Source organism: Nyctibius grandis, chromosome 2, assembly GCF_013368605.1.
Source record: "Nyctibius grandis isolate bNycGra1 chromosome 2, bNycGra1.pri, whole genome shotgun sequence".
Classification (NCBI taxonomy): Eukaryota; Metazoa; Chordata; class Aves; order Nyctibiiformes; family Nyctibiidae; genus Nyctibius; species Nyctibius grandis.
Genome location: NC_090659.1, coordinates 42007171 through 42034349, shown reverse-complemented (window position 1 = coordinate 42034349; position 27179 = coordinate 42007171). Strand labels below are relative to the sequence as shown.

The 27179-nt window shown below is 39.6% G+C and overlaps 1 protein-coding gene across 3 annotated transcripts in view; it reads right to left on the bottom strand.

The window, feature by feature from the left end:
• Nucleotides 1–223: 223 nt before the first annotated feature.
• MID1 (midline 1) overlaps nt 224–27179 on the bottom strand; it is a 176690-nt gene continuing 149734 nt past the window's right edge. For 2 of the 3 annotated variants that reach the window (XM_068421004.1, XM_068420993.1), the window contains exons 9-10: nt 24846–25053; nt 19968–23266 (exon numbers count right to left, since the gene is read on the bottom strand). In XM_068421004.1, the coding sequence (XP_068277105.1) occupies nt 22918–23266; nt 24846–25053 (557 nt within the window). In that variant the 3' untranslated portion in view covers nt 19968–22917. Of the gene's footprint in view, nt 246–19967; nt 23267–24845; nt 25054–27179 lie in introns of those variants that run through there. The other variant, XR_011049888.1, reaches the window with a different exon arrangement.

Here is a 27179-nt window from a genome sequence, read left to right as displayed (position 1 = left end):
GATTTACAACATAGTTATTAGAAATCCCAACCAAAGCTGCGAAGAGCCATGGGGTAACAATGAAGGGTAGCCACTGCTGACAGTAGCTAAATTTAGATTTGGTACCCTGTAGAGAGAAATGACTCTTGGTCCCGAGCACAAGGTGTTTTTTTACTTCCCTGTGCACTGTGGTGTGTCTCACTGGAAGAATGCACCGTTGTTTCACAGCCGTTTCAATCAAGGTCTCGAACTTGCCAAGGATGTCCCTTCAAAATAGTAAAAAGGTGTCAGGTGTCAAAGATCAAGGAAATCTTAACAAAGCTTTCAAGCTAAATGGGTAGGTTTAATTCCTCACAGTGTCAATAATTTGCTCTGTAATTACAGCTGATACAGTAATAAAGATAAATGATAGTCAGCTAAAATTAGCTAGAAGGATAATTGTCCTCCTTAAATCACACAAAGACAACCATTTGCATATGGCAAAATCCTGGCATGTTCTTTAGCAGTCCTATCATTTGTGCTGATTTCCCAAGAACATGCCAGTCTATTTGGTTTGGGTTTGGTTTTAGGTACACATATAAAAACGATTGATCCAGACTCTCTGGTCATTCATGCAGAGGCTGGATTTGTTTTATGCTTCTTTCTGTGGGACACCAGCCCTTTTCTGTTTCAGGGTTAATACTCCTGGTCCAGCCTGCCCGTATGAACAGGCATAGGGTTTACTCTGCTAGAAAGACTTTCCTACTCCCCTAGCAGTGCCTGTCTCACAGTCAGCTTCTCATGGCCCTGGAAACACAGATTCCCAGTCCAACTCTTCAGTCTCTCTCCAGCTCTTAAACCTCACAAGCTGGCTGCAGGACCCCAGGCAGGACCACATGGGTCTTGCCACTCTTGGTGTTGCCTTGCTACATAACCCACCACAAAATGGGGAGATCTCAGTTCCTTGGGCTGCTTTCTTCCCAAACGTGACCATAGCTTTTGCTGGGAACACCAATGCCTTTCTAGGCACTTTCAGTGGGTGGCTGCTTAGTTGAGAGGCTAGATGAATATTTTTTTCCTTTAAAAAAGCTAATTTTTGACAAACAGTGTGGTGACTAGGGATATATCATGTAGAAACTGAGGAATTGTGGGCTGCAGGAAGCTCTATGTACAACACCTTTGTGTAAAGGCTGCCTGTGTGTGTATTTATCTATCTATCTATCTTATCTATCTCCCTGTATCTATTATTTGTATTTTCATTTCTGCTTAAGTATAGTGTGATAAGTAATCAGTAGAGGCCAGTTACAGCTGACATTCAAACACTGTCTTTGAGTTAAACCTGAGACCAGCCTGTTACAAAGAACTCTCATCTTACTTTGCAGAAGAAATGAACTAAATGCAACAGGAACTCACAGGGGCAGAAAACTTTGAGTTGGTCTGGTTGGTATTAACCACCTGACTACCCCAGCATAATGAAACTCCATCAAACACAATGAAACTCTAGAAGCCCCTAGGATTATGCGAGCTGCCTCCTACAAAGCAGATTTGTACTCTCGATGACTGGTGAAAGCCAGTGGAAAAACTACTGTCAGCTGCTAATGGAAATTATCAACACCTTCTTCAAAGAAGCTAGTTTGTCAAGCTCCCTGAAAACAGTCACAGTTCCAAAACGAATAAGGAAGTTAGAAAAGCCACATCACCCGTTTCCCTATCCCCAGCCTGGGAAAATTGCTGAGAGGCAAAGAATGAAAAGCATGTGACATCTGCCATCATGCTTCCTAACTGAGCTGACCTGGTCTTCAAGGCACTATAATATTACTTAGGACAATGAATACAAATTACATCCTAAAGCTCCTGTTGTTTGGCTCTCTGCAGCTCCAGAACCTCAGAGCATGAATTACAGAGTCACCACACCTGGAGCAATGGGCATTACTCTGGTTTTAACTATTCGCCTTAACAAAAGTCAGTGACTCACGGTAGGCAACAGTCTTTCTAGCCCAAATGTTCTTTTTTTTCATATTTTCAAAATATAAATATAATATTTGGGATTGTGACGGGATGTTACGTGATGTCAGGCCCACAGAACATTGACGGTGCTCTGGTGTAACCAGAGACATCATCAGATTGCTTTTCTCTCTAGGAGGAATCAGTATCTGGAGGAAAAGGTGCTGACTCAGACTATCCATGCCAGACTTAAATAATGCTAGCTGGAAGAAAAGAATGAGCTAGCCAAAATACCATACTCCTTTTCCATGTTTTCCTCTATTTATGAGACCGGATAGAAGTGGATGCATTTGACAATTCTCTGGACAATTGATGTTAACAGTGAAAAATGCCTTATTTTAATCACCAGCAGTGAAATGAATCTTATCTAGTTTAAGCTGACTCAAAATAAAGTTGTGAGTTTAGCTAATCATCTAGACACCTTCTGTATTCTGTAGAGACTTACAGACACTTATGAAAGGCGATTCTTCCCATGCTGGGTGTTCAGTAGAGGGTGGAGTAATCACTCTTTAGAGGTGTCTGTCCTTTTCCCTTGGCTATAGCAGGAAGCTAAGTGCTAGTTTAGGTTAAATGATTAGCATTTAATTGGTAGGCAAGATTAATCCCAGTTCATTTTAAAACTTCCCTGGCTACAACATGCTTAATGCCTTCCCATGAATTCTGTAACATACTTTACTATTGCCTAGAGGTGGAAACGAGGCATGTTTCGAGCCCTGAAACACAGGCAGACTTCTGTCTTGTGCTAAGCTGCTGGAGCCACATTAACCCTTTATCTCAACATTTTCCTGCGTTCCAGTTTGTGGCCATGGCTGGTTTGAAACCTGGATTTTACTTTTCAGTGGTAACAATGAGCTGGGTCTTACAGAAATGCAAAGATATCCTAGCCAAAGGCCCTAAGAGACATGACACTTTTTCTTGTTAGGGTTCTGTTACTTTGGGTCTTCATGTTGAGAAGGGTGGTGATTTTCTTGCTTTTTTCAGGGCATAAGACTGAACCACAGACATTTAAGACCACGATCTAACTTGAGGATAAGGATTAAAAATGGTGCTAGATTGAGACAGGATTTTTAAAATAATGAACAAGTTAGACGCCTGCTAAGAATGTCATATAAGAATGGGTGCAAATCACTCTACTTTCTGCCTCTAGCCTTTGCTTCCTCCCACTCTTCCCTGTCATTTTCAGCTCATGCAGAATTCTCAGTGTATTTTAATAACAGGTTTTGCCTCCCAAATTCTGCTTTTAGTGAGAATCCACTTTGAACATGATAATCAAACGAATTTTTCAACAGTGGTACATTAAATTGCAACTGTGTAGCACTGAGTTTGGATCACAATTTTTCCCAATTTTCTGTGTAAATCTGGTGCTTCCTACTGTCATTGTGCAGCACTGAGAGAAGTGAATCACTGACCCTTCCTAGGGGAGAGTCATATAACACAGCTTCAGGTTTCTGTTACTGAGTTTTATAACAGTAGTAATGTAAGAATTTATTGCTGACCTGATGTGCAGGAACAAAATCTTACCACTTAATAAAGCTATTAAACTCTCTGGATTTTTCCCACGTAAGAGATCAAACTTACAATATTACCCGAATTACCTTGGCACTACTAGTCAGTATTCAACTCCATTATACAGAATCATATGGTTTGTCCATAAATTTTTATAATCCTGGAAGATATTGTGTCTGAAAAGTGCTTTTGTTGCAATTCAATATATCCTTGATATTACCATCAAAGATTAAACATCACTCTATCAACAGTGCTTGTTAGGGAACAACAGCTGGTGTATATACAGCAAAGGTTATTATATTTCCCTTTCACAGTAGAGGATTTTAAGTCTTAACAATGGACTAGCTTTTTATAGCTGAGATTAAAGCTGAGAATATGACAAGCAGAGAGAGGTGCTCCTCTGTTTATTGAATTATCTGATGATTTAAACGGTAGGGGAAAAAGATAATATTCCCCCCCAAGCTTCCTTTTTTTTTCCAATCTTATGTATAATGCCAAGTTCTAAAAACAGTCTTCCAAGAAATTGTCCACCTCCATTGTTTCAGATACACCTATTTCTCAAAAAGAGATTTTTTTATTTGTTTAAATCTTGAATTGTGTGTTTTCATGTGCAGCTGAAACTAGATTAATTAAAAGTGGAATTAAGGTAAGTTTTTTTTTATTTAAATCATACTTCTATTACATTAATCACTGGAACAATTTCAATATAGAAACTCTCCATCTACTGAAATCTTTGAATCCACCTTGAGTGTATACTTAGGAGACACAGTCACACTGGAAGGTACTGGTGTAAATCACTAAATTAAATTGAGTTTTAGTGCTGAGGGCGATACAACCCCAGGTTCGGCTCTGCCAGGCACCACTGTGAGCCTGGCTCAGCCCTGCTCCTGCAGAATTGTTGCCGGGGGGGTCCTTGAGCCCTCTCCTAAGCTAAAGCTACATGAGCAAAGAAAAGTGAAAACAAAGGCAGGAGTGAGTCTGTAATTGTTAGTCCAGGACTTCAGAGAGAACTGTTGCTGGGAAAGCAGTAAAAATGGTTGATGGCGGGGGGAAGTACAGAGGCAGACAATGGAAGCTCAGCAAGATGAATGTTCAGCCATGCAACGAGGGATGGCACTTCCCTACCTGACTGATGGCTGCAGGGCCAGGAGAGCCTCGCCAGTGAGTGGTGAGCATATTAATACTCATTAGCCAATAAATACATGCTGTGTGTCACAAACTGTGTATAGTCCTTCCTCAACTCTTTGCACAGGCTGAAAGAAACCCAGTTAACAGCTCTGCTGTAGAGAGGGGTTACAGCTATACTGATATGCTTCAGGGGAGCCAGATCCATAGCCAGCACCCCATGGCATGCCCTGCCTGCTCCTGGCTAGCAGCTCCCTCCCTGTCCCCTGAGGCAGCCCACAGGCTGCCCTGGCACGCTCATACGCAGTGCCTAGCATCCTCCGAAGGGCACATTCCTGCTGCCTCTTATTGCCACACTCACAGCGGGCTTGTGTGCAAGGGGTGATCCCCCAGCTCAGGGGCAGTCCGCCCTCCACAGAAAAGAGAGAGAAGCAGCCAGTCTTCATCTCTGGGCTTAAAACTACCAATCCAGCTGTCTAGATACCTATCATCTGCATGAAACTTTCATTTATGTAGGCAGAATATTAAAGGTAAGTAATATATAGTGTGAATACATACGTATTTATTTACTAATTCTATGCCCTGATTTGCAAGTAGACTGGGATAAAACTGTTCCTTAAATGGCTTAAGACCCTCATCAATGTCCTGCAAGCACCTTCTCCTCCTGCCAGACATAACTCATCCTACTCTGACTCTTCCCCTGGAAGCTGAGGCTTGCTCCTGAGCACTTCCCAGGGTATGAAGTGCTAACCTCAGGAAGGCTGGCAACATCTGTCCTGGAGACACTCAGAAAAAGAAGAGAAGCCTTCTGTAGTTTAATCAGCCTCACAATGAAAATGATGAGATTCTTAGTAATGGGAACACATTTAAGATTGCTTGTCATGGCATAGCTGTTCATTCGTCAGAAACCACGGCATTCACATGCTTTTTCAGTTTTTAATATTAAATTAAAATTGATCCTGAAACAAACATTGAATAATTTTTTAATTTTTTGAATGCATTTTTTTTCTTTAACTTTTTCTAGTCTGATTGTTTTTCAAAGTACAAAAAAGACATCTTCAAAGCAGATAAGAAGTTGCATTAAATTCACTGCTATAATTCTGGAAATAATGTGAAGCTACAAATTTATGGCTATTTTAAAAGAAGTATATTTGGAAAAAAGTTAAGTCTCTTTGCCAGGACACTTAAAAATATTTTTGTTTCAAATCTATTTTATGAAGACTTAGCTTGTATTTCACTTACATCAATGGATGAGATGTTAATTGGTCAAAGCATGGATGCACATACATATAGAGAAGACGCACACTCTGGAAACACCATCTGTAAGTTTGCCTCAGCTGGAAAGTATATGGCTCTGCTAGCATGGGAGTTAGGTTGCAATTCACTTCTTCCACTTTGCTTCCTGACATTATATGTTAACTCAGGAAAGTCCAATGTTAACACAGCTCTACAGCTTCCAGACCACTACTGACTTATATATGGCCAGCTTAAAAATTGGGCATTTGCCAAAGTGGACATAGCTAAAAGAGAACATAATTATGTGTGTAACAGGTTCTTGCCATACAGACAATCTCCCTGCTAATGCTTAAGGCAACATGCTGCCATTATTAATTTTGATCCCTACATGTGTATGGCACATGGGATACAAGCCCAGAACTGTGAGACCCATCAGAATACATGGAGGTCAACAGGAGCCTGGGGCTGGGGCTGACACCCTGGCAGCAGTTCTGCTGCAGAGCCAAGGGGGCTGCTGCAGAAGATGAGTTCCCCCCCAGGCTATAAGCAGACCGGACAGTCAAACGGGCAGGGATCTGGCAACTGCATCCTGAGCACATAAGTGGGCTCTGTTAGGAGTGCAGAAAGGCCACTGCTTTCCTCCAGTACCCCAGTGAATGCAAATCCATCTACCCCTCTGCTACATGTATGGAGCACGGACGCAGCACCAAACCTGTGTGCAACTCCAGCCATTGCGGTAAGTGTCCTTCTGGGAGCAGAGAGATCTGGCCTTAAATGAATAAATCACATGATATAGATGAAGGAATTCATGTGTTCTGCGATATACTTTAAGTATGATAAGAGGCACTTGTTAGTTTCCTCTGTGCAAGTAAAAATAATTTCAGATGACTCTTTTTCTTTATGCATATTGCTTTCTGATTCTAAGATTCCCCATTTGCATCACAGTGCTATCTGGATTCCCAACGGTTCGAGATTTTTTTCATATGATCTCTTTTTCTTCCTAGATTAGGCTAGTGATTTATTGTATCCACTAAAGACTTTTCTGAACTCAGACCAGTATGTGAATCCTCTTTCTTTGCTCCCTGGCTTTTTTTTCAAAGCTTGAGAGAACACCAGTAATTCAAATGCAAGTAGCAGTGCTGGGACAGGTTTCTGACTCACTGTAATTACTGGCACAAAGGCAGTTTAAATAGAGCTATTGAAAAGTCTGCTATGAGGAAGGTATAGCAAAGGGAAAAGATTCTCCTCCTCCTTCCCATTATACATAACAATAACTGTATTCTAAAAGGGCAAGAAATTAAAAAAAAAGCTTTTTTTTTCCTTTCAACCTGAGGCTCAAGATGATATGCCCAAGAGGGCCTACCAACACCAGGGGATCAAAGTTCAGCAGTAACATAAAACTGAATGAGCAGTGATTCTGTTAGAGATTAAAATGACAAAATTAAGGTCAATTAATTTAGGTCAACTCAGGAATGACCCAGTTGTTAACTATGGGCCATTTTTTGTGTCTAGAATACTTCGCTTGCTGCTTCGGAGAAGCCGTGTCCCATAGATCCTGTGGTACATCTGTCAGCCTCCCATAGATATCTTCCATGCCCTGGGGTTTCTCAAATGGCACTAGATGCCTGTGCTTGGGCACTATTGACTTACATGTTAGTGTTTAGGTGTCTTAGTTTTGAATCAAACATCTCACAGAATATCTGTTTCCTCTTTCATCTGTTCTGAAATTCATTTTTTGTTTTGTACTGCATATTAATTTAGCTGGAGAAGGCATTTAGTATTTTTTGGAAAGAGAATCACTTTTTTTTTTTAGAATAACAGTCATCATTGTCAGCTCTTTATGTGCCTATTCATGTAAAATAAATTGTTAAGCACCTAGAAAATAACTTCAAAATGAGTAGAAGTTAACATGTATTTGTCAAGAACAAATATGTCTGACAAATCATATTTCCTTCTACAGTAGGGTAACCAGACCTGGGAAGAGATGAGAGGCAGTACTTGTCACGTAGTTAGTACTCAGTGAAACTTCTGGCACTGTCTCGTGTGACAATCTTAGAAACAAACTAGGGAAATGTTATCAAACTGAAACTACCACAAGTAGGTATAAGAGCCATTAGAAAAACTCTGCTCATAGAGTAGCTGAGTACATTGTCACAATAGTGGCACTGATAGGTATTCCTCAGAGGAAGGGAGGATCTGTCTCAGGCTGAACATGTCTTGGTTGACTCCCAGATACCCCAAAGAGGTGGAACAGAGGATATATTTATTCCATTCGCAGCTGACATGAAGCTAGGCTGTAAATTCATTGCAGCACAGGACTGAAAACAAACATGATCCTGACAAGATGGGATTAAAACCAGACACGCTCCTGACAAGGTGAAGATGGACTGGTGGTAGCTCTCCTGAAGAGTCTACAGGGATTGCAGTGAGCATGACAGGTATGTTATTCAACATTGCTATGGTGTTACAAGAAAGGCAAGCACCATATTGGGGTTTGAAGACTGGTGGTGACCTTGAAAGACCATTGTTTTTATCCTGCTCCAAACAGCTGCTAAAGTCTTGCACTCAATTTTTTATCCAGTTTTGGGCACTGCTTTTATAGAAAAAGCAATCCAGAACAATTGAAAAGAATCCACAAGGAAGCAATATGAAGTATGGCAAATCTTGAAAAACACAATTTATGGGGAAAGACTGAATCAACTAGGGACTTTAAACATAAAACAAGAGAAAAAAATGTGGGGGATGTGATATCAGTCTTCAAGCACAGCAAGCGAAATGTTGCATAACTGTTGTATTTGGATATTTATGGCTGTTGGTGTCAGAATTACAGAATCACAGAATCGTTTTGGTTGGAAAAGACCTTTAAGATCATCGAGTCCAACCCTTAACCTAGCGCTGCCAAGTCAACCACTAAACCATGTCCCTAAGCACCCCTGACTCGTCTTTTAAATACCTCCAGGGATGGTGACTCCACCACTTCCCTGGGCAGCCTGTTCCACTGCTTGACAACCCTTTTGGTGAAGAAATTTTTCCTGATATCCAATCTAAACCTCCCCCATTCCCTCAGCCGCTCCTCATAAGACTTGTTCTCCAGACCCTTCACCAGCTTCGTTGCCCTTCTTTGGACTCTCTCCAGCACCTTGATGTGTTTCTTGTAGTAAGGGGCCCAAAACCGAACACAAATCTGAATTAGCTTAAGTTAGGCTCATTCAGTAAGCCCATGTGCGCTTCAGTTAAACCTCTTTACCCGTGTTGATATGCCACAACATCATAATGGGGTTCAACATATAATCTGAGAAGCAAAAGGACTCAGCATTCCCAGCACTTGGGCCTGGCCTAGCCCTGCTTGGGAGAGCTGATGGGAGGCCGGGACAGGACTGAGATAGTTGCAGGCCCACTGAATTCACCAAGAGTTTCCCTTTACTAAAGTGATTATAAAGCATGCTAATTCAAGGAATGATAAGCTATGTATCATGTCATGCATCTGCCAAGAGAAAAGTTCAGAGTTTATAAATCTTGTATTGTAGTTGGCTCTTGTACTTTATATTATTTTTATTTTTATTTTAGGGAATAAAAGGTGACTAAATATGTGCGATTCTTCTAGCAGGGGCTCGATGAGCAGTTCTGAGCAAGTTTAGATAGGGTATCTCTGAGGCAAGGGTGTGGCAATGTGATGGAAAGTTGTCTTTCAGCCAAAAGTGAAATTAAACTTTTTCTTATACTGCTGGCTGGAATTTGTGACTCAGAGATAATCTCAAAACTTATGTTGATGCAGAGACAGAAAAAAAAATCCTCTGAACTTTGCTTTACTCATCTTGCCCTCACCTCTTTACTCCCAGTAAAACCCCTCTTTGTTCTCTCATTTACCTGTGCACCCCTCCAAATGTAGCTTTGCTGTTACTACCCTTGACTTCAATAGTTCTACATCACAAAATAATTTTGCTCCAGGACTGTTTCAATTCCTATGAAATTACATGGAGGAGAAAGCTTGTGTGAGCTGGGAAGAGTGGCTTGGTTTCAGGAATTCACCTTGATCTAATGTGAGGGTGTGAGGCTGGGAGCCCTTCCCCTTGCCATGAAGGCTGCTATCCTTGGTCATAAAAAGTCAGGCAAATCCACCCGTGTGTTGACCTGGTGTTTTTCCTCATGGCAACTTTCCCTGCTTTCCTCAAGGCTATCATTGGGATAAAATTCTGGAAAGCTGCCTCGAGCTGCATATGCCCTGTGATTTCCCTTCAATAGGAATTCCTTAGCAAGGCAGTGATTCATGAGCAAATCACTAGTCTATTGACCATTATCTTAAATTGAGATTAGATAAGGTTTAATTACCACTCTTACTTTTGTTAAACTAGATTCTGCCCAAACTAAAATAATTACTGAAATTCACAGGTTTACTTTAGCAGAAATTAAGAGGTAGAGTTAACATTCTTTATTACAAAAATCAAGACACATTCATACAATCCAAGAACTTGCTAAGAAATTGTTATTTCCTTTCATATCCACAATTCCCTTGACCTGGTAAGAGAAAATCACTGACAGGTGGCCAAAGCACCATCTTTTATAATCCAAATCATCTAGAGTACACATCCATTTATATACATCCCACAATACATCTGCAGTATCTTATTCCAATAACTAAACATCAGTTCATTTACATTTACATAAATTCCATATTTTAACACCATTTCGAGCACAACAGCCTTACAAAGATTTTGTCAAAATCCTTTTGGATTACAGTGAGTGTAGTTACATTTCATTGACATCCTTGACAATGAGACCTCACCAATGCCTTGGCAAAACTTCCTCATCATCCACCATCAAACGTCCTCACCACCCTTCAGACACATTCCATTCCAGCAATTCCACACAAAACCATCCGTTGTTGCTTTTAACCACTTAATCAGTGCCTGCTTCTGTGTAAAAGACAAATCAGCCCTACTTCTGTCACATCAACCCACCAAGCTCCCAAACATAGAGGCCTCATAGAGACTCAGTACCTGCCTAGTTACATCATTTACCAAAAACCTCGGTAGGGACAACTAAAGCTGAAAAAAGTGACTCCGCATTCCCACTGTACTATTGGAAAGGCCCAGGGTTTATAAGGAGACAGGATTAATTCCACACTTGTATGGATTGAGAAATAGCTAAGGAGGTAAGACCCTGCTTGCACGTGAATCAGGATCACAGGTTGACTGAGTTTTAGGCAGCAGAAATGAAGGAACACTTTGTTCAAATAGCAAAAATTAACAAAAGCAATGAAGCAAGTTGCCACAATAAGTGAAAATAAGTTACAATTTAAAAGCTGTCTCCATTTCAATAATCATTGACATTACAAATCACAAAGGTAAGGAGAAAGACTGTCATTTTACAAAAGTTTTTCATGCTGTGCTGCTTCTCGCTGTTGGACATTTCAAATTTCTTTTTCTTTTTAATGAGTAGAAAAGGAAAAGCAAAAGCAAATGTTCCCAGGTCCTTCTTTCTTGACCTGTATTTAAGTTCCTTTATTTTCTGCCGCTGCTTCTGATTCTGAGACTCCTGAGCAGGATGGGCCAGTGCAGTTTCACAAGCTATTCCCACACTTTCTGCAAATAGAAATCCTCAGTCTGGTACCTCCAAAGCACACCAGACTATCACAGTCCTGTCCATACTCCACTTTTCACTGTGACTTGAACCCCATTTAATCCCTCTTTGCCAAGCATTTTCCAAAATATTTGCCTAGTGTGGGTGAATTTCTATCAGTTGTCCTTCCTGGAGCGCTAATCCTTTTCCCATCAGAAAGTGCTTCCTGCAGAAACTCTCACCTTTTATTTGAGCAATTAGTTTTCTATCAGCCTGAAGAGCATCAAAAATCTTCACTACAACATTTCTCCAGCCTGAGTCATTTCCCTTCTTTTTATGAAGAACAAGCAGTTAACAATACTTGGCATGTGAAGGTTTTTTTTCAACTATGCACTCTATTAACCTGAAGGATGAATCATAGCTCACCATGGCATCATTAGATAAATACTCATGCTGTTTAGAAATAGATAAAAAGAAACTTCTGAAAGTAACCTATACAGTGTAGAGAAGTGAGGCTAAGATAAAACCCTGGAAAAAAGGATATTTATATCCATGCACAGAATATTTTTCTCTCGCCATTAAGATTTTCTGGATGGTAGCCATCCAAAACAATCTACCATGAATATCAAAAGAACTCTCAGTTATCCTTTAGAGAACCAGCCCTATTTCCTTTGCAGAAGATGCAACTAAATTACATAGTAAAGTACTTTTGACCTCAGCATCCAACTTACATGTTAAAGAGCTAGAACTTCTCAGCTATCTCTTACACATTCCTTTTAACATATAATTGTTGGCTACTTTTCCATTAGTAGAATTACACTGAGGAGCTCTTGATTCAATAAACAAAACCCATCTGGCACAGGCACTGTGAGTTTTAATACTTGTACTCCATCTATCATACCAATTTAGGCTTACTATTGTGAGGAATGAATGATGCAGCCGTGGCAACCGGTATCTAGCTATTCTAGCTTTGATACAATCTTATAGTTAGTTGTTGAATTCAGGAAATGCCAGAGGAGATCTGATTGCAACATCTATTAAAACAAACTTTAAGAATAATGATAGAACAATGCTAACTATCAACAGATAGCATTTTGCAGCATTGTATAACCTACACACTTTGGAGTCTAAAATACTTGTACACACAACCAATGCAACAGAATGCAAACAAGCACATATAATTTACAAGATGGTTTATTGTGTGGTCAGACAGATGCATTTTCATTCATTGACTTTGCCTGGATGGCCGTTTTGCTGAAGTATTATTATAAATAACTTGCTTTGAAAAAACAAGGGCTCTGTGTCTAGAATACTCTTTGGTTAGGGGAGATGTCTACATTTAATACGACTTTGACTTACAATGTTTTACCTTGCCCATATTTAAGAGGTGAAACCTGAGCTTCATGAAGGCCAATGAAAAATTGCTTGTTTACTTCAGCCCAGCAAGGTTTTTAAGTCAGAAGCTGTCTGTAAATTTATGTATTCTAGCCAAAGAAACGGATTTACTCTATAATTACCACTGTAAAATTGTCTATATCCCATTTGCTAAATATGTAGTGTGACAGTCACTTGATCTGCTTTTAGCTATCTAAAAGGTAGGCATCAAGTACGTGTTAGCTGCCTGTGACTCCTCGTATGACCAATGGTGAAAGATCAGTCATGGAGTGGGATTGTTCCTGTTTCAAGTTAGGTTGCTAGAATAACTGGGATGAATAGACCCCTGGAGATGCTATTTGTTTCACATTCTTTATAGAAGATGCCTAGAAAATATGCTTAGGCCTAGTCAACTAATATTTGGGCATTTGGATTGAAGGGAGATTAATCTCACCCACAAAGCTTCGTCTCAGAAACAGCAAGGTTCCTTTCTTCGCCCTGCTGTCCCGTGAAGCAACCATCTCGATTTCTATGGATGTAACTGTCCATAAGCAGGTTGACTGCATTTATTCTCATATCAATATTGCCTTTTATTTGAAACTGTTATTCTCCTTTCCTGGTGCTACTTCTAATCATACATTTACAGACACAACAACCTTACCTCCCTTCAGCCATCAATTGCTAGACTAAATAAACCACATACACATCTACCCTTCTAACCTAGTCTCTCCCTTGGCTTTCCCTTCTGATGATCCTTTCTCTGATCCTGTGTTTCTGAATAGCACCTTTCTTGACTGTGGTAGACCAGAATTTTGCACTCTTCCAGATGAACTTCTACCAGACTCATTGCACCATGGTAGCAACCCTTTCTGGTTTTACCTTCCCAGGTGCATTCCTCAGTTATTTTATTTCTGTCTTCAACTTCTAGTTCTATCTTTCATTATCAGAGTTCCTGTCAAGATAAATCTTCCACTTTGTTTCTGTTACTATTATAATATCTGATTAAAAATATGTCAGAGATGAAACAGTTGTAACAAATAACAATTCTGCACACACAGGTTTGGCTGCCTCTTTTTGCGTTGTCATTGTTTTGACAATGAAGACCACTGGTAAGAGCATTCATGCAGTGGAATGTGACAATTTTTTTCTTCCCATATGTCAAACTTCTAGGAGAGTGAGGAGAAAAACACAGGCCAATGATTTTCCACTCTTAAAATTAACTGTGAGGCCTGCCTGCCCACAAGTACTACCAAACATGGGACATAAGGAGGTGGCTTTCCATGCCTTCATGGAAACATGGAAAAATGCATCCCAGCCTTCTTACACAGACCTTCCTATGAGGATGAATGCCACTTAAAATTTTCTCCTAGAGCCTCTTGGACATGCCTTTAGAAGATGTGTCATCTTCACACCCAGTCCTGCAGCAGATTTTCTTTGCATTTCTCGACTATAGCAGAAGCTGAGGAAGCTACTGGAGAAATGTCTGAAACTTGCTAGTGCAGCTAGTTCAACCTCTCTTTCTGTGGTGTCAAGTTCCTCAGCCAGAGGAGCCTGCTTAAAGCTTCATAGCATAATTCTGTTGCCACACAAGATGTGGAAACAAGGGTCAGCCCATAGCCTCACTGTTCCTGCCATGAGAAAGGTCAGGGAAGGATTAGAGCTGAAGACCTTTGGTAGCTGACTTGCCTCTCCTGGAAGCAGGAAAAATTGGGCCAGTGGGAGCACTTTTAGGGAAGTTTGTACTCACATACACTAACCCATTCCTCAGCATGACTTGCAGAGCTTTTGAATTCTCCAGACAGATAAAAGGTTGTCAGGACCTATGGCTGCAGCAGTTCTGCGTACATGAGAACAGCACAAGTGCAGGTGCTTTATACCAAGACCATAAAAATATTTTCCTATCCCTGTACCAAATAGCAGCTTTTCAGCTGGAAAAAATGACGTCTATTCCCACATCTATATAAAATTGGTCACTACTTTTTTAATGCTACATGTTTCTTCTTGCACAGTAAAAAATACATGAAAGCATTCATAACTTGATGGTAATTTATCCTTGAAACTGGCTTATTCAGGCTCCAAGACTGGTGAGAACTCTGTACTTGTTCTTACTAAATTTATTCATCCTGAGAGATTTCCAAGTAACACTAATATGGAGCACTGGCTTCATAAGAGCAGAAAGAAAAAGTGTTCCTGTTTCATCCTCTCCATGGAGGGATGCAGGAAGGCAGCATCAGGATTTTAATAAGAAAGGATGGTTTGGGTACAGTTGTTTGAATTCTTGATTGCGAATAAATAACTTTTTTTTTCTGTTGTTTTTGTGTGTGTCATTCAAAGATTTATCCTAATTTCATCAATTGATCTTACATTTGTAAGAATTTACAGCATAACTCGGGGCACTTTCTTAATAATGCCTCCTGTTTGTCTAAATATATGCAATGTATGAATGCTGTGAACCAATTGTTAGAGTAGAAACAATATCAACTATTAATTTTACAGAAGAGTTTTGTTTTTCAACTGTTTCACCCCCTGTGCTACTTTGTAGTGACTATTATTCATACACATGCCAAAGCTGAATTTGTGTTTCTCTCTCTTCACTTATATGAATAATTTCCATTAGCATTGATGAAAGCTATGTTTACTCAGTCTGCACCTGTATTTATTCTCTAGGTCCTACGTTGTTCCTCACCTCTACCCTCTGCCGTAAGCTACTGGCTCTATATCAGCGATGTTTGTTTTCAAGGTAGTTTGACAAAAACCTAACAGTTAAAAAAAACCCAGACATCTTCAACTCAAATTTTAACAGATGATCAATGAACATGTGGATGTAAACTGATGGACAAATTAAGAGAGGTCACAGTCACTTGAAGAAATTAAAAGGGCATGTTACTGATTGTATAAGGATTGTATAAGGAACAAATCTCCATTTGCTAATTTCTAATTCTGGGTTAGGTCTACCACTGGTTGTAATCACTAGTCATGATTCACCAGAGAGGCCTTCCACCTCTTTCCATACCCACAAATCCAGATGAACCTATTTTGTCCTCAGTTTGGCCATCACTACTACTTGCACAGACAAGATGACAGAAACATAGATCAAACTGCCTGCTGCTAGTGGGAGATGGTGTCACTGTGCTAGCACCACCTTCACACCTGGCATAGAGAGGACTTTTTCCCAATTTCATAAGGGATTAGACCCTATGCTTTCCAAAAGAGACACATACTTCTAGGCTGTGAACTACTGCTACTGAAGAAACACAATATTTAAAAATGGAAAAAAAATAAGAAAGAGTTGATATTAATGAGGTTGAATATATATGTTACTATTAAAGGGAACTTGTTCCAGAGGTTATCCTACAATAACCTACTATTCCTCTGCTTGTGCTCCTTAATTAAGCCTCCTAACACTGTTTTAATTAGAGAGCAATACTATTAAGCCCAGAATAATGAAACCAAATAATTCAGTAATTGTAGAAGAGTGACAGGCTTATCCGCATTCCTTCTCTAACTTCTACTTCAAAAATATTCTCAACTTTCAAGTTTCCATATTGCATTAGTATTTTGACTCCTCATTTCATTTTCTGTGAGTCTCCTGAAAAAGGTAATTTTCAAGAAAATAAAAAATAAATCCAACTTTTAAAAACACACACTTCTTGCTACTCTAAGATTTAAAATCTGAAAATGAGACTGAAAGCAGAAAAGAAAGGTGAAGAAATGGAAGGATAACAGAGAAATAATTTCAAGTGGAATAGTTTGTTCTCCATATAAAATAAAAATGAAGGAGAAATAAAAAATTGCTAATGAAAACTTTCCCATCCTCTTGTGTGGCAGTTGGCTGTAATTTTTTAAATGTTTCAGTGATATAAACAGCTATAGCATTTTCCCCTGTTCAATGACTAACGTTATGCAAAACACAAAGCCTCTATTTGCTGTCTTCCAAAGGCTTGATTATAAGCTATTCTATGAATTCGTGGGTTTTCAGGAATACTCCTAATTATTATGTGTCTGCGTGTATTAAAAAGAAATGAGGTGATACTCCTGGAGAGGAAACATCTCCATACATTCAAATAATTACATAATTTAGGACAAACAGAGGAAGTAGACTTTTAACTTCTTTAATTATTATCCATTTTTAAATGGGAGTCCAAGTACAACAGTCTTATGTTGCAGCATTAAATCATAACTTATGTATCTGCCTTTCTCATGATTTTTATAAAAGTAACACAGCACCTGCTAAGAGAATTGTTCCCATCCTGCTTGGAGGAAACAGCAAAGCATTGCCCTAACCGTTCACCCAAGAAGAATGTTATTGAACTATACATTTTAAAAGAACCATTCATTTTAAACCACACCTGTGCTGGCCTTGGGAAACAGCTCATGAGAAACTATAGTTTTGCTAGCAGCTAATGTGCTTTCTCCAAAGACATGATTTAATAGGAATGCTGAGCTGTTCACACAGGGGTTCCTGCTTCTCTCGGGTTTGACCTTTTGGAAACTGAAGATACATGGGCTTGTACCTACCTCTGTGTAAATCAGGACTATCTCCTTTGAAGTCGGCAGATGTAAAAATCTGGGTGAATAAAGGAGAATCAAGGCCTGGGGCTGTCATCCTTGCCCTGCTGCTTTCATTTGAGTTAGGATCTCAAACATATAATAACAGTATTTTTTTCCTGTCATTTGGGAATGTGGATTGGGCTGAGCCTTAAGAAAAGGAAGAATAGGTGCAGACTCGCTTTGCAGAGCTGCAGCATGGTGCCAGGGCAGGTAGCGGTGGCAGGTTTCCATCTGTCCTGTCACTCCAAATGATCTCTGTCAGCACTGCTCCAGAACTCCATTTTTTGCCACCTCCCTCTGTCTCTCAGGCAGCAGTAATAGTGACATTGTTGATCACATTGTAGGAGAATAAGACTAGAAACAGTAGACTTCATGCCTTCCTAATACATTGTCATGCTTCTAAACCAGAACTGTCTCAATGCTGATGGTAGTCAAGCCCATATCTTTCCTATATCATCTTTGTGAAATATATGAGCCTCTAACCTTGAACTGGTATTACCATTTGTGTTGAGTTCCTTACTCAAAGCAAGATGAATCCCACCTGGGAAAGTTAAATACTTAGGCAATGGCTTAACATCATTCCACACATTGGAGGTGATGTTGCAAAGGTTATAGTTGCAGTTGATGGGTTCAGAGGCACTTGACAATGTAGGGTTTGCCAAAATAAGTAACATGATGAAAGATTATCTTACTTACAGTCTTACTAACATGCTCTGCACTTGAATCAGAAAACCAATTTAAAAAAATTAAAGAAACAGAATATTTCGCTGCAACAGTGAACTTAATGCAAAAGCCTGCCTCAAAAGAAAATACTTGCACCTGTACTGTTCAACTCCCACGTGAATGACAAATCAGTCTATCCTGGCATAGAGATTTATGTACACAGATGCCTTAAGCCTCATGGTCCAAACTAAGAGTCTCATCCACATTGAAGCACTGTTAACATCATTGCTCTTCAGTCTCTTAATTTTTTTATACGAAAATCAACTCCTAAATCAAAGGTTAAAATGTAAAGAGAGTTTCTTTCACTTCAGAAAGTGAAAAACAATAGTTTAGCATAATCTGGAACACCCACCAGCAGCACTTGGGAGTGACCAGGGATTTTCTCCATGTGGAGAAGACAAAGATTAAGGCTGAAGTTCAGAACACTATGCTGAAAATGCTAATTTCTAAAGCGGCAACCAATCCAATAACACAGGAAAAGACTGCATTTTACATTCCTGTATCTTAATACACACTTCCACTACTGGAAAGATCAGTGTGTGAAAAGACATTAGAGATGGTGTTACAAAAAAATTGAGTGTACATCACTACATAAGCAACCTGTGCACATATTTTTTTTATCACTAGCTTCCCAAAGCTGCCCCACCAATGGCCTTCAGGCCAGGCATGCCTGGCCAGTTACTGAGATGGCCCAGTGTGTACTTTCTGTGTGGATCCAACACTTCTTCACTCCTAAACCAGAAATGAAGACAATGTTTCCAATTAAAATGAATAGCCTCAGTTTTCGCGAAACAGATGAGAGCCACTAGCAGGTCTCACTTTGTTTTGGTGCATGGGCTTATTTGGAATTCATGCTGTTATAACTAAAAGTAGAATCTGGGAACTACTAGACATCTGCTTTATCAGAATAATGAAGAAAGAAATACTTATACTGTGTTTGATGTCAAATAATAGTTTAATGAAATCTCACACAGACAATAGTTCTTTATAGTGCTATAAATGCCGGCCATCTCAAAATGAAATGGTTAAATAGCTGACACTTTAATTTGTGCTGTCAATACTGTCCTGTTGTGTTTTCTAACGTGGAAAGAATATAGTCTTTGCAATTAAGATGCAGGACTAAAACAGATGATGCACACTGCTGTTTAGTGACTTACTAGTGCTAGTATAACGAAGGACGTACATGTGTTTTCACCTGTACTTGCTGATTTCCAGCTTTTCACAGTGTACCCACAGCTGCTCCCTACCCTTGGGACCCACTGCTCAGTGGGGGTCACTTTGCTGAGCGATGGAGAAATGGGATATTCAAAACAGACAAAGAATAAACTCATGGAAGAAAATGCAGCAACTTCAGCTCTCTCATTGCTCTCTCAAAGCCAACAATGGGAAACTACAGTGGGCTGGAGGCAGTCTACTAAATAATTTATGACATACAGTGCATTCCTGAATGACTTTTTCCCCATTAGGCGTGCATTAACACATGGGAACCTAACACATGGAAAATCTTATCTGGCCTCAGAGAGAAAAAAGTCCCCCACCGTTCCACTACCTCAAGCTAGACAAGAGTTTTGACTGAGCTAATGCTACTGTCTTCTAAAGAAGTTGTGCTACAGTTTGCTCTAACTCTGTTGAATCCCAACTTGGATTTTAAATACACCTTTGAAACAATCATTATACAAACACAGGTTTTTATCTACTACATTCATTGCTTGCATTTCAGCAGACTATTACCTCAAAAATCTGCCTTTGTTAAACACGCCATTATTCAACGCTACCTCATTCCTAGTCACAAAGCTTTCAAAAATCAGGGAAAACCTTCATCTAAGATGACAAGCTACATTAAAGTACCATGTTTTATTTTTACATGAGGACTACCATTCCTCCAGATTTCAATTGATTATTATGGACCATGTCAGAAACCACAGAAGCTACATTTTCGAATGGATTTTTTATTGATTAATCAGGCATTGAATCAAATATTGTAAAATAAACAGTATTTTGTTCATTAAAAAATGTCCAGAAGAATATCATTCATACATAGCAAACTTGTTTCCTCATAGTCATACAGAACATGAAATTGTTCAAGAAACAAGCAAAAAAGGAACACCTGACTAATTGCTGTCAGTCTGTGTGTGTATATATGTACGTATGCATATACACAAATTACACACTGTATTTGTGCATATACTGGTGTGTGTATGCCCATACATATGTATACATATATACACAAACATACATGCACAAAGAGTACTGACTGAATGAATAGTTCACTGGAGAAATGTGGCTTAGCTCCAAATGAAGTATTATGTGTTAAAATAAAAATGATACTGCAAGGCCTGTAGATAACAGACCATTCTTCTTCCATTGGCCAAAACTGTGTTCTGTCTTTCGACTCACTATCTATCTTTACAATGAAAATATGTGAGATTATTTGGGATCTTTCAAAATTCATGGTATTACTTCCATCCAGCTCAATCTCTGCCAACACTGTATGGCCAAACACTGAACAGTGTTCTGAGTTTGTCCACTACTGAAATCAGCTTCTAGATTTAATATTTCTGGCAAAAGAGAAGATACACAGCCTTGCTACGTGTACTTTGGTAATACACCCTTCCCTTTTAGGCAGAAACTTATCAATAATCCTACATTAAAACTCCTTTCCTCCTGTGTCTTTTTATCACTGTTTTGCATCAGAAGTCTCCTGTAAACTCATTATAACAATTTTCATGCCATCTCAGCTACGTTCCAAACATCCCAGGCCAGATCATCTGGGCAATGTACCTCAGATTGTATTAGTAGCCTTGTGATTAATTATAAAATATAATATTTGGGGATTTATTTACTTTTTCATTTTTGACGGTATAAATTTCTGCATTATTAAAGACACTACGATAAACTCTGCAATTCACTATATGTACACTTTTTGCTTATTTATGTCAAATCTGGAAAGATCAATGGCTCCTACCTGTGAACCATGGGATGCTGCCCCAGCTGAAAGCCATGGTACCAGCAACGTAGTGTCAGACTTTTCTCCATTTAATTCAGCATTTAGCAGGGCATGTAAAAGGAAATCAAAGGAACATGGATAGGTATTTATTTTGCATTAAAAAAAAAAAGGAAAAAAACAAATAGGCATGTATTTATTCCTCATCTTGCTCATAATTTTTCTACATCATCATAAGGCAAACCTCAGTACAGCCTGGTACCTGGAGAAGTGGTATTCTAAAAATCTGAAGCTGAGCTTGGGACCTTTTTAGTTTGGACCCATTAGTGAACAAAGTGCATTAAGGCATCCTTTTCAAAAGACACCTAAAGCATGGTTATAAATTACTGAGCAAATATTTTCTTAGAGCTGGTATTCAATTTATCCTCTTTCTACACAGGCAGATTTTCACCACTTGCATAGTAACAACAAAACATTGTAGGAAAACGACTCTTTTAAAGTTGTCATATGCCTCAAGCATCTCTCAAAATGATAATTTATACATAAGCATTGTAGTAATTACAAAGGGCTTCTATTCTGTAGAAGGAAAAGAGAAGAAAAATGCACCTGGTGCAGCTGTGAGATAAAGTAGGTATAACCTCTATTGACTTCACTGAAGTTCATCCACCAACATCAGGATGAACGTAGGGTCTGAACCTGCAGATTCCTACTGCTGCTGAAAATTCATTATTTACTCCTCGTTCACAGAGAGCACTGTGCTTTCGCAAACAACCCAGGACAATGGTAACTATGAGAAAACCCCAGCTGCAGTGTTTCTCCATGCAACATATGTAAAACAGATTTCCTTGCTTTCTTATAGAGACTACATAATGTACGACAATGAAACATTTGTATTTGATTTAAAATCAATGGTAAAGTAGCGCATGTCTCACTTCCGAGTTGTTGGCTGGGCTGGCTATGTTGAACCTTGTAAAATCAGCAATAAGCATTCACATGTCTACCATCAGAACCTGACATCTTCTACCACAATCAGTCCTTAAATGATGCCGTGCTTTATCAAATTAGTCTACAGTCAGACCTTGGATTGGCTGCTCTCCTCCAGTGTTGCTGATTCTCAGAGACAGCAACAGTCTTTCACATCCTCAGTGATTCTACAGTGTTTCCCAAAGACAAAGATGAAGCACTGGTAGATGGGAATGGTGCCATCAATAACATAAATCACCAGATGATTTATCCACTCACATTTCTAGGAGACATTCCACATCTTTTTTTATGAACAGAGAGGGCACTGCCCTGTGAACAGAAGTAAATCAAAATTTCTTCTTTTGTTGTGTTGGTTAGCTGCACTTCCTCACTTGTTTATTTTTCTTCTTTTTGGTCTGCACACTCCCATGTGCAAAGCAGAAATTAGGAGATCCCGCACTCAATAAGACTGGTAAGGAGAGCGCCAATATTGGCACAAATAAAACCTTCAGTAGACTGACTTGTCCACTGTGCAGTTTTCATCCTTCCAATTTCCTGCCTTTATCCACTGTAAAATAAAATGATGTAAAGGGCTGATGAAACTTTAATAGGACCATCAATGTGCAAAACAAATAAGTCATTTTCCAGGTGTCCAAACCAGGCTTTCCCTTCCCTCTCTCTTTTTTTTTTTTTGTTTTTATAAATAATTTATAAATCTTCCTGTAAGAGACTAAATACAAAACCAACCAAACAAAACCAACTTCAAAAGAAAGTTCTAAGATATTATTAAAGCCACTTCTTGTCCTTCCGTACACAGTATACAGTAAAGAGATACTCTCTCCTTTTCAGTTCTGGCCGGATTCAGCAGTGACAGCCGGGATGCTGCACAGTCCACCAGCTCCCGGCAAGCTCCTGCGGGCAGCTGCCTAGCCGCCCTGGGAAGACGTGTTGTCCTACTTTTTGGCTTTTAGCAGTCATGCGAGCTGCTCGGAGGAGTCAAGATGGTCAGGGATAGGTAAGCCAGTTATAATGGTCAAACACTTATTCCACACAGTGAACGTGGGGCACACCGGCTGCCCAAATGTAATGTCAAAAGTGTAAAGGTGTAGGGAGTTCAAAGCATCATAAAAAGCAAGGGAACCGTTGTCATAGTCCAGCAAAATCCCAACCCGCCGGAGGTGAGGTGCAGGCTCAATGGGGATTTCTTTGCTGTTGTGCCGCACCACCCATGTGTTATTGCAGCGGCAAAGCACCCAGGAGGCAGAATTCTTCCCGATCCACTCATGCTTTGGAGCTGACTTGTAGGAAATACCAATGGCATACCTGCAAAACAAAAAACAAGTCAAGGAAACAAATGTTTCCTGCCAAGTTTGTGTCTCAGTGAAGTCAAATGTTAGCCCAGAGGACTCACTGGAATGCCCCAGCCTCTTCTGCTGGTTAAGTTCTAATCAAGTGATGTTTCACTGCAATATCTGCATAGGCTTAATTAATGTTTTCCCCCATCTCTCTTTTGGGTCTGAGGGGTCAGGGGAACTTTATTGTCCCTGTACTGTTTGTAGTTTGGCTGCTACGGTAATTTTTTGGAGCACTTGCCTCTTGTATTCAAAAGGAAGATTGTTGAGTACTCAGCAACTCAGGGTTTAAATTACTGGGCCTCAAATTTCCACTTCCAAATAGATGAATACAGAGCAGTTCATTGATTTTAAAATGCACTGCTATCTGTCAGCTAATCTGATCTCTCCTTGCTCCTTTAATATATGGCCCAGAAGAAGGAATGCAAGAGTAAACATCAAAGGACACATAAAAATCCCCATTTTTGCCATTCCCAAATAGGTTATACCAGATGTTGGTGTGGTTTTTAGATTCAAATGAGCATTTTTGAGACTGGGTTTGGGGCCAAGTGAAGCAATTGTAGGTGAAGACATTTGCTCTGCAAACCATAATTTATGACAAGATGTGCAGGGTAAAAAGAATTGTGAAAAAGTTCTCATTAATGGACACTGAGGGCAAATACCTGATTTCTCATATATAACAGAAATGTAAAAGTTCCTCACGTTCTAGAGACACTGCAGTATTTGTTCGGCTTTCAACCAACAGAGATTAATGTGCCATAAGTTACTCCATTTCCATTCCTTAGCATTGGCACAGGAAAACAGCATTTTTCTTGTTTGAGGTAGTGGGCATACCTGAAGACCTTACTGATTTTTCCACTCCATTAACCTCCATTGCGATTGTTGCCTTTGAATCCCAAAGGATGACAACTTTTTCACTGACTAAAGAGCCTCTGAAATCCACCCCTGTATGATACAGAGGACCATTCAGGAGCAGAGGAATGCACTCTTCCATTTCCTGCCCCTTGCTTCATACCCTGGGGCACAAACCTACAAGCTCTGCTGCTCCACGCCCCCTCCCCAGAAGCAAACCTGACCTCCACCCCCGTGAAACTGGATCACCAAATTGTCCTCACATTTATTTTTTTTTTTTTACTGAAGGACGTTAAGAGCTTTCACATTTAGTAAATAAATGATCACACTTAAAAAGTTTGCTCTGTTATATAAATAAGACGAAACTTTCTGAGCTCTCCAATCTGCTAAAATCTTAAAATGTACTGTATGTGGGTTCAAAAGAAAACCATCCCCAGTCATGGAGTAAAAGTCTTGTGAAGGCTGTTAAATATAAAGATGCTCTATCCAAAAGTGCTGGAGATAGATTGGGAAAATAGTCTGACATGCTACATGAAAGTATATGCTTGTCCTGCTCTTGCACTGTTCCTCACGCAGAGGCTTGTCCTGCTCTGGTATTGCTCCCCTTGCCTCTGTTACTGGTCTCTATCAGAGAAACTGTGCCAGGACCTGAATGATGTGAACTAGTGATTATTTTACATATGTTTTTATATACATACCACGTACTCCCGCTTATAACCACCTCCCAGTAATGCCGCCCGCTGTCAATGAACACGTTGCCAGCTACTCCATAGCTCCCCTGGCTTGTGAATCTCTCTGGTGTGTGACTCTTTTTGGAGGATGTTTCATCACGTTCCACTGTCAAGTTATCATGAGACACTTTCAATTTTCTATGAGCAGATTTGGGGTCCAGTTTAAATGGCTGACCTAGGGAGGCAGAGACAAAGATGGCAGAATTGTTTGGCTTTGATTTTGAAAAGGAGAGTGGATTAGTGAGCCTCTAAGAAGCCCACAAGATTATACAATCATATTAATCTCTGCTCTGAAGCATTCTTGAGATAGCCTAACCTATTCTGTTCCATGCAATAGCTAGTTTGCATTGTCAGTTTACCATCAATCTCATTGTGCACTAACTTCCCAGTGTCGATAATCCCTGAAAAAAGCCTTGCATAATCATCAAGCCCATTATCTCTGACCTAGAGGTAACCTGAATACTCTGATTCTTGCATGTAATTGAAACCAATATACATGCTAATAAAGGTCTGAGGGTTGCTTTTTTCACAGCATATTAGATTTAGAATAAGCTACGTTCTATTAATTCTCTAGCTCTTATGGAGCTATAAAGCTCCATAATAACATCTTCATCATTCCTACAAAAAAAGTATGATTTCAAATCTCACAAAATGAGTTTGAAAATAAGAAGAAGCACTAGCCTTGTCAGTTCGTTCACTCACAGCTTTATTTATAACAAGCACAGTCAACAATTCAGGATCGCTTTGGAAGGACGCCCATGTGGTGCTGGATACTGTGCATTAAAAAGAAGGAAGTGAACTGTAACTTGGTCAAATAATATGGTGTAAAAACATTACTGAGGCTGTTGCTCTTGGCAAGTAGCTTCAGCTGAAGCACAAGGTTTGTAGACAATAACAGGAAGCTTTTTGGTAAACCGAACCCTGTAGATATATAAAGCCCGTCACAATTCTGACAGGTTTGCACATTGTGTCAAAAAGCAGAACGATCATTTACCTCCACCAGGAGATAAATAAGAAACTGTGACTCTACGAGTGGTCCAGCAAAGCCCTTTTCCCTTCTGATTGTCTTTCATATCAGGGGAAAAAAAAATGTAAGTGGAAGATATGATGACATGCACAGAAAACACAAACGAGCTTGCTCACGGGGTCTGTGTCAGGCACTGACACGTGTACTTCAAATAAGATGTAAATTGTTCAGAGTTTATGAAGAACAGTTATACATTTCTCATGCAGTAAACCTGAAAGAATTAATGTGGAAGGTAAGAAGAAATTAAGTTCATCTGAACAGTGACAGTCAATATGTGTTGGTTCAGATCTCTAGGCTATCTGAAAATGCAGACATTTAAAATGAGAGATGATTGAGGCCATACTAATTCTCAATTAACATTATTAGAGATGGGTCAGGAATTAGATAGGGAGTACTTTTAGTTTTAGAGTTATCATCTACTTTCATAATGTGTATTTAGTTATGTATTATGATCATATAAAATGAACCGATTGGAAAGTATTTGGGGCACATTTTAGCTGCTTTTTCTTACCGTTCAGTAGCAGTAAAATACCTATGCCCTGACTCTCTAACTGGTTAGCAGCCTTTGTGCTGCTGAAGCAGTATCTGTAGGATGTCTTTCTCTGTACTGAAGAAATATCTGGTCACGTCATTTCTTACAGTCACCTGAGAGATTGATTTTGTGCAACACTGGGTCACATAGAGACAAAAGGATAAAAGATTGCCATTTCCAAACAGGTCCTCTGGTTATGCATTTGCTTGTAGGTTACCAGGTTTAACAACAAGCAGATGCTTGGTAGCAGATGTGGGGTTTGTATGAGCAGCTTTTACACAGAAACACAAGCCAAGTTAATAGCAGAAAGGGGAAAACGAGAAACGTGTGCGTGCCATTCCCTGCAGCCTCCCTCTTGCGACATTCAGTATCACCCCTCTTCGAGCACCACCCGCTATAATAAGCAGGTTTCAGAGGGTGCACAGATCCCAGTGTTGCCTTCCCTGTGCTCAGAGCTGCCCGTGATGACTACGTGACTGAAGGATTGGCTGGGACACAAGAAGAAAAAGGCTGAAAACCAGTCTTAAAATTGCTATACTACATCTGCTAATACTTTGTGTAACCATTGTTTATTTGAAGTGGGATCTCTGACTAATCTACCACCTTGTTGAACCCCATAAAAAATTGAGGGGGATGGAGTTAAGGAAGTTTTCTAGTGTCCTAAGAAAGAGATCGTTTTGGAGGATAAAATTAAACTAGCAATTATCTTACGAACATCATACAAAAATAAAATGTTTCATTG